The sequence below is a fragment of the Sinocyclocheilus grahami genome, unplaced genomic scaffold (genome assembly GCF_001515645.1).
Source record: "Sinocyclocheilus grahami isolate Dianchi unplaced genomic scaffold, SAMN03320097.WGS_v1.1 scaffold1470.1, whole genome shotgun sequence".
NCBI classification, from domain to species: Eukaryota; Metazoa; Chordata; class Actinopteri; order Cypriniformes; family Cyprinidae; genus Sinocyclocheilus; species Sinocyclocheilus grahami.
Window position 1 is genome coordinate 178746 of NW_015506649.1, and position 11603 is coordinate 190348.

At 37.1% G+C, this 11603-nt stretch overlaps 1 protein-coding gene across 2 annotated transcripts in view; it reads right to left on the reverse strand.

Moving 5' to 3' along the window:
- Nucleotides 1-11603, reverse strand: part of LOC107570530 (transmembrane protein 150A-like) — a 51515-nt gene that overhangs the window by 1050 nt on the left and 38862 nt on the right. The window contains exons 7-8 of one of the 2 annotated variants that reach the window (XR_001607048.1): nucleotides 4555-4732; nucleotides 2464-3612 (exon numbers count right to left, since the gene is read on the reverse strand). Coding sequence is in view for 1 of the 2 variants with exons in the window: in XM_016256755.1 (XP_016112241.1) it covers nucleotides 3368-3612; nucleotides 4555-4732 (423 nt within the window). In the remaining variant the exon portion in view is untranslated. Of the gene's footprint in view, nucleotides 1-551; nucleotides 3613-4554; nucleotides 4733-11603 lie in introns of those variants that run through there. The other variant, XM_016256755.1, reaches the window with a different exon arrangement.

Here is an 11603-nt window from a genome sequence, read left to right on the forward strand (position 1 = left end):
GCCGATACCGATATGGTGGCCGATATATCGTGCATCCCTAAGATTAATTACTTTAAAAATTGTAAGTACTGTGACTCTGTGGTGCTATCAAAATATTACTCTGTCAGCAGCAACACTGGCGGGAGTTTTGGGCGGGAATAGCCTATCTGTTTTTCCGATCAACGGAGGAGGGTTCGGAAAAACGGGGAAAAAAACACATTTCAGCTTTATACTTAAAATTATGTAAATCACAATTATTCGGAATTTACTACATTGCAATTTCTTTTCCTCTATCATGAGTCAAATAGCTTCTATTTAATCGGGTTTTCATTGTGGCTGTAACCTGAGTTACAGCAACCTGTTGTTATAAGCATAATGTGAACCATTGGGAGCTTTAGGTTTTATACATGTTATACAATCTGAGAATCATATTCCTTGCATCATATTTACAGTCTTAAAAGGCTCTCATTTGTGTGCCTTTTTCTTGCATCATAAGAACATTCGCTTTTTATGCTTCATTTGTGACTGCATTAATCTCATTAATGTTTGATAATGGCAGAGGGATATTTTTAGAATATTGCTGTTTATGTGTACAGATCCTGTGCTGGTCTTACATTAATTGTCACCACTGGAGAGTGAGCATGTGTGTTTATGTACTTCAGTAATGAACGAAGCCAGATAATGTTGCACACTTGAGATGTGTGTGAAAGCCACTCATTTGTTTTCTTTAGATTTCTGAGTCAGAGGCATTAACCCTTAAAAACTCTATAAACCATCTTATTCTTACCGTTTTCTTTCAGATGTTCAACTTTTGTCTTTAAGATTGAATTTGAGATCTGACATGTAAATAATTGTGAATAATTAAAAGTGTGGAAAATTCTTCATATATGTCTGGTGTCAGAATGGATGTCTTTAAACACAATAAATGACTCATTTATTGGTTAATATGCCAACCAGCGTGACTGAAGCAAAGCATTTGATAAGTCAAACAAGAATAACAAATTCAATGTGTTTAAATAAACTCCAAGGCCATGATGACCACTAACAGGAATTGTGTGACAGTCTACATGACTTAAGCAAAGTTCATTCACAGAGATAAGAGAAAAGTTCATGAGAGTAATGTTTGATTCTGCTTTATTTCCATATATTTTAAGGCAAATTTACAGCACAACCAAACACCCCAAAACATTTCTCCAATGAGTGATGCAATCTTTGGTTGAAACAAAGGCACATGAAGATATTTTTTGCTATCTGGTATATCATTAAATGCTAATGTGTTGTAGAGTCTTGTTGAATGATGACCGTCAGACTCCAGAGTCCAAGTTTAAGCAAACTTAATAGATAATAAATGAAGGAACACAAGTCTAGGCAAAAGGTAACGCAGGAAAATGACTCTTAACAGGTTTCTTAACTAGTCAAAAATGACTTTTTCACCCTCACGTTTATTTTTTCCCCCTTTGAAACACAAAATGAGAATAGTTGCAAACTTTTGAAGATGCAGGTTCTTTGCTTGTTACTTTAAAAATTCATCTCATGGTGACCATGTCTGTTAAGCACCAAAAAAAATAAAATAAATAAAAACACTGCTTGTTGGACAATTGAAATACACCAAATGAGTGTTATGAGCTACTTTTATGGTGGTCATTACTGTGAATTGTCCGGTGTGGAATAAAGCTGCACAACAATGCTTCAAATTTCTTCTTTTGACTTTCACAGGGAACATCATAGCATTTGAATTAAAAAAAAATGAAGTTGAGTATATGGTGAAGTTTTATTTTTGGATGAATTATTTCTTTAAGCAATATCAGAAGTACTTCTGAGACAATCCTTTAAACAACAAATTAAACCAATTTATGGGGTTAACAGTCCCAATGACGCAATCCAAGCAAAATAAAACTCTCTGGCTACATGAAGGAAATGTTCTAAACAAGTAACTGAAACAGTTAAACTTTTACTCATATCTGGTGGATCAATGCAGTCTGGAACACAGAGAGAAGATATGTGACAGCAAAAGACAGATCTGAATTCCTGAGCAAAGAGAATTAGTAAACTGAAATGACATGAAAGATGTTTTCAGGACAGCACTGGTGGAATCAAATGGTGAGAAGCATAAATATGGCTCTTATCCTGGCAAATTAAATGACAAAACTCCCTTGATAATGACTGAGGAACAATATGATTTTTTTTGTCATGCTGGTAGTGTGAAAACATTAGTGGTGTAGTGTGACCAATGTAAACTAAACTGCATCAGTTTTTTCAAAACAAACAAAATCAATTATAAACTTGCAGTCCTGCTGCAATTAATTTTGTCTGCAAAAAAAACAGCTCACAGAGACCTACTGTACATCTAAGACACCTAAACTAGTCACCTTTTACATTAAAGGGCAGCTTCTGAGAAAACTCAGTCTTTCATTACTAGACGCTTCCTTGTAACTCCCGTAAACCCCCCACTCAACACACAATAATTCCCACAGTGACAGAAACCTATGATCACACTGACCACAGAACTCTCTTCTCAATTACATCTGGTCAAAATGTACAGCAATACTCATAGACTCTACCAATTACTGGAGACTTAATGTGATAAGTTTATGCACCAGTTTCGCGAGAAGTTTTTGCGGATCTCGTTCAGCTTAGCTGTTTACAACTAGCATAATTTTTGCTGCATATGAAAAAAATACATGCCTTATATATTCAAGGCAATTGACATACATTTCTATTAAATATCGGTATTTGGTTTTTGGTATAAGGCACACTGGTAATGGCAATCTCCTGAAAAATACATTTCAGACAGCATATGGTGATTAAGGCAAAATGAACCACATTGATCAGTTATCAAACAGCAGAGATATGTGACAATAAAATGTTATATGATTTAACCATCACTGCCTTTGAAAAAAAAAAAAAACCCTAAAGGCACAGAAAAACATCAGCATTTTTGGATCCATTGTCTTGCAATGTTTGGAATTGGCACAACAACCATTGTTAAAATGCTTGAGGGTTGCAGAAGGCTTCGGATTAGTTTATTATGCTATTGTTGCAGCGGTCCTCTAGTTTCACCAATGGACGCATGTAGTTTAGCCAACTAGCAGTCTGTAGTTCCTTTATCCAAGTAACACAGATACTTCAAAATCCCAATAAGATCTAATGGAAACTCCAACACATCCAGGCAATCAACTTTGTTTTTCCCAGTATGGAAGCTGTGCGATTCAGAAGGTCCCCAGAGAGTGAAGAAATCTCTCAATAATGTGCAAAATCTGAGCTGGATTCTTTGGCAAAAGGTAAGCCGGTTGTATGAGAGCCAGGTCCAGTTTCTGTCATTTTCCCTCTGCGGTTGTAGTGTTCTTTTCTAGTGCTGAGGGAGATTGGCAGATCTGAGACACTGAGGTTACAGTATGGACAGGCTCTCAGGCTGGTGCTGACTGGCCCCAGCAAGAGACTCTATTTTGTGGTCTCGGCTTACGGACTGTAGAGATTGCCCTCGAGCCAGCACCATCATTGTGTCACTAGATATCCCGGCGAATTCAAACGCGAATGTGCCGTAGAACAGCATAATAATAACACAGAAGACCCATTCGAAAATGGCTGATGCATGTTGCAGGACAAAACTCTCCTGAACAAAAAACACCCCGCCTGAGGAAAGTTTCATCAAGGAATCATAGTGAACACTAAGGCCTGTTTGCATTACAGGAAGAACATGCACAAACTCACTGACTGGCAAAGAAAAGAAGTGCAAAACCTGAAAGCTCAATACAACAGGATATTCTTGGAATAAGTGAGATCTGAGAATATTGCAACAATAAACATGACCAATGAAAAAATAACAGCTACAGGTTACAGCTGTCGAAATTAATCCATTAATGTTTTTAATGCATTTTTTTTTTTTTTTACATCATAGCTGTTTAATTCTGTTAACTTCAACCACACACCCTCCAAAGTCAATTTGATTTCAACAAATCCAATTGAGAAAAAAAAGTTCAGGCTACTCACCAAATTTGCTTTGGTTGCTTAGTCTAATTAAAAACGTTTTGTTACTAATTTAATATTATATGAATAAAGTGTGGCAAAATTGTTACAATATTTATTTTACTTTGCAGATTTGCAATGAGGTTGGTGCTTGCATTACCTGTGCATTTAAATGCATACTGAAAAATCTAAAATCAGTGTTTAATATTTGAAAATGAATTTAGAAATGAAAATAACATACAGAAGCAATCAGCTGTTTTGATATTGGTTTTGGTGGTTTGAGAAATGGTGGTATAATGAATAGAAAATAAATTAATAAAGAGCAAATAATTAAACATATTAATTCTCTCTCTCCAGCTCCCTACACTCTAATTTTGCCTGTGATTTATTGACCAAAAAAAGAGAAAACAAAATAAACAAAGTTAAAGATAGATTTGACCTTTTTTTTCTATAGCTATTGCATTAATATCGTTATTGTGAATTATTGTGGCCACCATAATCATGTAGTGAAAATCTGATATTATGACAGCAATAACCTAAACTGATTTACAGCCCTAATACAAATATCCCATATAATAACATGAGGATGAGTGATAGTGTAAAGGATACTAAGCACTAGGGCTACAAAGGCCAGCAGGGTCATAAAGAGGCGCAAATGACCCACATTATATTCTCCCTGAGTCTTCGCCAGGCGGTAGGTCAGCGCAGACTGCAGACACACGAGCAGCATACTGGTGGGGAAGGCCACCCCTGCTCCAACATAGTGAAGAACCTTGGCGTTATCCACCTGTGAGGGACACCACGACAGAAAACAGTGAGCACAGATTCACCAATCAAAACTACAGATACGGTTAACAACATGTCACATGCTGTGGGTGCAGTTTAGCATGTGTGGAGGGAATTCATGGTTGCCAATAGGGGGAAAAAATTATGCATTTTTTCCTTTATTTGAAGTGGAAAACCCACAAACAAACTTTCTGGAGTGTTCTTTCCTTTCTAAAAATAGCCACATCTCTAGGAATTTTTTTTTCTTCATTTTTCTCAGCTGTGGAAAAATCACATTTAGAAAGCTCTAACGGTTCAGTACAAACTAATAAACTAATAAAAATCAGTTCAGGAAGGACTAATTAAAACCAAACACAACTTAGTCGTATTGCAACACAAACTCATATTAAAAACATGTCAACATATTTTATAAACCTAATCTTTAAATCAATGTTACTTGATTTTATAAATATGATTTGCTCACAAAAGCAGATAGAATTCACATACATGTACATTCAACAGCTTTTTTTTTTTGTACTTTAAACAATGAAAGCTGGGTTATAACTGTCAGTACAGTAAGTCTAAGTGGATCTGGTCAGTTACAAAACCACAGTCCCAAAACTGTCCTGGAGCATATTGGGAACACACTAGAAAATGGCTGTTTATGCAGAATTTCCATTTTTATAGCTGCAAGCTTTGCTGTGCTTGCCAAAATATGACTGTGTGGTGTTTTTAGAGGTCTGAGCGCTGAAGCCAGAGAAAGGGGCGTTCACAATGCCACATCACACATCACATTCAACACCACCAGCAGAGGGCAGCAGAACAAGCACAACTACAATGAGCCCCATTAACCCCACTATAAACCACACAAGACAAGGTCTGTAATACCTGGAAAATGTCAGTAAAAATCCATATCATGCTTTAAAACATGTAATATAAGGAACATAGAACATTTTTAAAAGAAGTCTCCTATGCTCACCAAGGTTTCATTTATATGATCAAAATTATAGTAAAAACTGTGATTTTGTGAAATATTATTCCAATTTAAAATAACTGTTTTCTATTGTAAGATATTTTAAAATGTAATTTATTCCTGTAATGCCAAAGCTGTTTTTTTTAGCAGTCATTACTCCAGACTTCAGTGTCACATGATCCTTTAGAAATCATCCTAATATGCTTTGGTGCTCAAGAAACATTTATTATCATCAATGTTGACAAAAGTTGTGCTGCTTAATATTTTTGTGTAAACTGTTATAAAATTATTATTTTTTTAGAAAAATGACTTTACGGTCACTTTTGATCAATTTAAAGCCTATGTTCATCCTCTGGTTAAAAGTATTAATTTCTTTCCAAACAAACTATTGCATAGTAATCTATTATTGCATAGTTTATCAGACAGCATACAATATATATCACTGACCCTCGATCAATCCATTTCAATAACTTGTTCTGTATTTCTACTTTTACTTCTTTTTTTGACACACAAACAAAAGCAAAGTATCAAGTGTTGCAGGAGGAACTTTGGAAACCATAAATCAACTCCAGGCTGTCAGCGAACCACTGATTATCTCAGCAAATGATATCCTGTATGTTCCCCTATGGCTAAAACTTCCCCTTCACTTCGGTGTCTAAATATTGAGCTGCTGTTCCCGTTGCTTTCTTGTGCTGTCATTATGACAAGAACATGTTCTCAGCTCTGTAATGTGCAAGATATGTAATGTGCATCTCAGGTTTAAGGACAAGGATTGAAGCTCTTGAAAGCTTCATAGTCTTGTGGGAAACTAGCACAATGCATGAGACTGATGCATTAATCTGCCCAGACAAAACGCTGGCCACTCACATTACACCTTCAAGTGAACACCTGAGTTAAAGGAGTAAATTTAGCTGAAAATGTACTCACGCCATGAAATAAGAGTTTGATTCTTTATTGCAACAGATTTGGCGAAATGTAGCATTACATCACTTGCTCACCAGTGGATCCTCTGCAGTGAATGGGTGCCGTCAGAATGAGGGTCCAAACAGATAATAAAAACATCACAATAATCCACAAGTAATCCACATCCATCAATTAACATCTTGTAAAGTGAAATGCTGCTTTTTAACTTCAAACCATCGCTCCTGGCCAAAATGCAAGTCCATAAATAATAATAATGCTTCCATCCATCCAGTCCATCCCTTGTTGTCCTCTCACATCAAAATCCACCAGTATATTTCTTTACAACTGTTTTAGGCAGTATTTGCTTGTAAACGGTGCTTGATCTGTGCATATTTCTCTCCTGTTTCAGATGAGACGATTTTTCCAATAGAAAAAGCAATATTGTGGACGGAGGACTTGTATATTATCCAATAGTTTGAAGTTAAAAACGTCTTGATGAATTTATTACAAACACAGCTTTTCATTTTACAAGACGTTAATTTATGGACTGGAGCGGTGTGGATTATTGTGATGTTTTTATCAGCTGTTTGGACTCTCATTCTGACGGCACCCATTCACTGCAGAGGATCCACTGGTGAGCAAGTGATGTAATGCTACATTACTCCAAATCTGTTCTGATGAGAAACAAACTCATCTACATCTTAGATGGCCTGAGAGTGAGTACATTTTCAACATATTTTCATTTTGGGGTGAACTATTCCTTTAAGAGAGAGCACTTTATAACATTTCCAAATAAGAAATCCAGGCAAACACTTGGGCTCTCAACTAACCACAGTAACAGACATATAAGTGCAGGGTATTTTCTCAAGACTTGGGCTGCCAAATTAGCAAGAAAAAGGAGCTTCTCTCATATGGACTTGCTTTAACATGTGGTTGAATGCCTGCCTTACAGAAAAAGATCTGTAGATCTGTCTCTTTTTGTGCAGACAGTGTTTTAAGAACAATAAAAACATATTTAAGAGTTTGACAGCATACAATAAGTAGGGCTGTCAAATCCAAATCTTATTCAAATTGCATAATACCTTTTTCAGCATCTCAAGTTTGTCTTTAAGATGCTGTGAAAAGTTAGCTCAACTTTGAACTTTTTGTTCTGCTGGGTTCCTTCCAGCTGTTTTTCGAATACATGAGCTGGGCCTGTGTGCACAGCTCCACTCTTTCTATGCTGTGTGCTTTCAGTAAGTATGGATTGGCAAGGCATGTTGCCCGTAGTAGCAGTAATAGCAGTAATAGCAGACTTCGCAAAAGCATAAGAGTGGTATTTCATGCTTGAATTGCTCTGACGGCACCAAAAAAAAAATGAGTTCACAGAGTCAGTGGCTTTTTTTTTTTTTTGCTTTTTGAAAAGCCTCCCGGGGACTGGGGTTGAAAATTAGCATGTGTGCTAAAACACTTAAGCAAGTGCATATGGTTTGTCCAACGTAACTGTGATGTCCATGTTAAATAAAAATTTTATAATAATAATTAATTGCATTCATTTTTTATCACATCATTATTTTTTAAAAATAATAAATCACATTAATTACTGTGTTAAATTGAGTAGCCTAATAATAAGCAATGGAATTTGCAATAGGTATTTTAGTCATCATGTCCATGCGTATCCCTTTGGGGACCCCTTCCTCCACTCTGGGAATGCAGAAGAAAAGATCTTCACAGTTTGCTTTGGCAGCCAGTAGCTGCCAGACCATCAGGATCAAGACCAAGTGAGACACTCTATGCACAGAACACACAACTACACACACTTAACACAGTCAAACACAGGAAGAGCCCCATGCTTCATTCATTTAGGATGATTCATCCAGTCCAATTCTGAGCAAGAAACACGCGTTTGGCTGTAGTTAAATGTTTATAGGGGACCACACAAGCAGGCACATAAACAAACATTCACACTCATGTATAAAACATGCACACATGCTCACAGGACCTCTAGTAGGTTCTCAGGAACTCTCAAGGCCCTTTCACACTGAACGTGAAAATTTGGCGTGCATGTTCAGCGCGACGACGCTCTTAAATCAAAAACGATTGTTCACTATGGAGCCATTCACAATAGGCGTGAAAAATCAAGGATTTTTTTCCGACCTGTGTGTCGAATTTTCCCCCCGACACTCTGCGATGAAACGGGCCATCCAATTAGATTTGAGCTTTAGATCATGCGCCTGGAGCAGCTGCTGTTGCACAAATAGGCGAGATTGGTGGCACTGTTTCAAAAACAAAACAAACACAGTATCCCGGAAGAGAGCAATGCTGAGTTCTTGTTATCATTGGTATCCGAGAGCAGATTTATTCTCACATGTTTTTACAGAATATCATTTCTATTAATTCTCCACTGAATTATGTGATCTGAAGGGAACACTGCGTTTTCTGCTACATGCACGAGTGTTATGAGTCAGAGCCCATTCACTCAAGATCGGTCAATCATGTTATCATATCTCCTGCCCTTACGCATATAAAAAAAATTGAGAAACATTTTTCTATTCATGAAATATGAAAGCAAATAGACGTGATTATGACAAAACATTTTCTGTACGTTTTTTATGCAGCTCATGGTATTTCTATAGCAATAAAGGATGTTTATGACAAATGATAAGCAGATGTAGTGTTCAATCTATTATAAAACATACAAAGAGTGCATGTCTGCCTATTATAGAATCAAAATCCACTTTAGATCAAAATCGCAAGTTATTACAAGCACTCAATGATAGTTTAAAGTGGATTTTGAAGTGTAGCTTGATGCTAACTGTACCTCTAATTATATCTGAAGATGTATTCTTGTAAGCATCATAGATCTGCATTTCTGGTGTGGAACCAAACTTTATCTTAATTTAATGCCATATACGAGACACATATATGAGCGTGCAGGTGTGAATTAGCAGGCAGCGATCAATTCGCGCTCACCATTTGTCAGCGATTCGCATCACTTTTCCGCATCTCGCTCAGTTTCAAAGGGCCTTCACTTAATTATTCAGATGGGATTGGGATTATAAAAAGATGTGGGCATGTGGTCTGAATAGACAACACTTTTTCTGACTATTTTTTTTCTTGTGTCAGACTTTAAAGGTGTCACAAACTGGAGTGAGAGAGGCAAGTAAGGTAAGTGAACGTGCTCTTTAATTACAAATCCATAAATCATCCAAAAAATCCAATGATGCATGGCACAAGCAGTCTCAAAAAGGTACAGAACTGGAGTAATATTCAATTACTTTCCTTAGAATAGCTGAATGGATGGAGCACAACAGTCCAGATTCAAGAGCATCCCAGAGAATGAAAGTAATCCAAAAGGGTACTCTAGAAAGGGCGCAACAGGCAGGTGCGCAACCTTGAAACCAGTCAGTGAGGGAATGAAATGAATGGTCTTTTATGTGTAGAAGGAAAGTGGCTGCAGCAGGTGGTGGTAATTAATGACAAGGGACAGGTGAGGGAATGTGAAAGATTATGGGTAATGAAGTCCATGGGGAAACACACAGGAGAATCAGGCAGGGGAACACAGGACCGTGACAACAGGGTTAAAGTTGCGATATAAGTAGGTAGCGATAAATCATTTATTCCACATTGTGCCCTAGATCAGAGGGAAATGGATTATTAAAAAAACTTAAAAATGTAGGAGGGGACTTGGTGCAGTAAACACTCTTTAAAATAAAGGTGCTTCAAAAGGTTCTTCAAGCGATGCCATCGAAGAACCATTTTTGGTTCCACAAAGAACCATCTCTTTCTTACCTTTTTATAATCTGAAGAACCTTCTTTCGCCACGAAGAACCTTTTGTTAAAAAGAAGGGTTCTTCTGATGTTGAAGGTTCTTTATGAAACCATTTAGACAAAAAGGTTCTTCTATGGCATTGTTAAGCACCTTTATTTTTAAGAGTGTACATCGGTTGCTGACTGGATGGAGGCAGATCTGAATGTGAGCTTGCAGTCAGTTGTAAGAAAGGGCAGAGTTTACTAAATGACTGGAGAAGTCTGACATACGTCACTAAAGAGAAGCTTGTTATTTCACTGGAAGATCGAGTTATGACATTATTAAGAATTGTAAGCTCAATTTATTTATTTATTTTTTTTACAAATGAAACATGCATGGATTAATCGTTCACAAGATCAAGAAGATGCATTTTTAAAACAGATAGGATGAATTTCCTTTTAATGCAGACTTTAAGGAGAGGATCTTCTGAGGAAATTGCGGGAATTGAATCTCCTAATTGATTCAGTTAATTTTTTTCTATTTGACAGTCTACAGGAGTAAAATAAAGTATTATTTTACCCAGAAAGTCGGCAGATGTACCAGGCAGCGCAACAAACTAAATTTAGTTTTAGTTTAACAATTCAACAAAGGTCAAAATAAATAAGGAGAAGCGATCTGGAAAAATAATACACCACAAATCACGGACTTGATTTCTCAAAAGGACCTTGAAAAACAGCCAAAACACTGTAGATAATTTGCACAGTAATTTTCACCAAGGTTATGTGAGAAAAACACTATTCGATTTGGATGAGCTTAAAAGTACATCTGCAAAAAATTTAAAGAAAAACTAGACTAATTTGAATAGGTCTTTAGCTTATTAGGAAACACAAGGTAGCAGTGTAGTGCAGCTCTTCTAGCAAGCTCAAACAGGTCTGCTGGAACAGGGGGGCTGCACACCTGTACCAATCAAAACAGGACACACTCCAAGAAGCTTTGTTCTTCCCAATCTAGTTCAGTGGATCCGCACCACAGCATTCTGAAACCGAAACTTGAATTCCAAAACCTTCAGGACTATCAAGTTCTATAAAATTTTGGATACTGAAACAGCACAGCCAGAGTTACATAATGTGACTTCCCATTTTCCTGATAATAATGAGAGTCTGCCTGCGCCCTTGTCATTCTACACCGCAGCGGTGGAATGCTCCAGAAGGGCAGGCAGGCCTGCTGATGAGGTGCAGATGTGGCGTTCGGGCCACATGCTCATTCCCGCCTCTCCCGCCTGCCAGA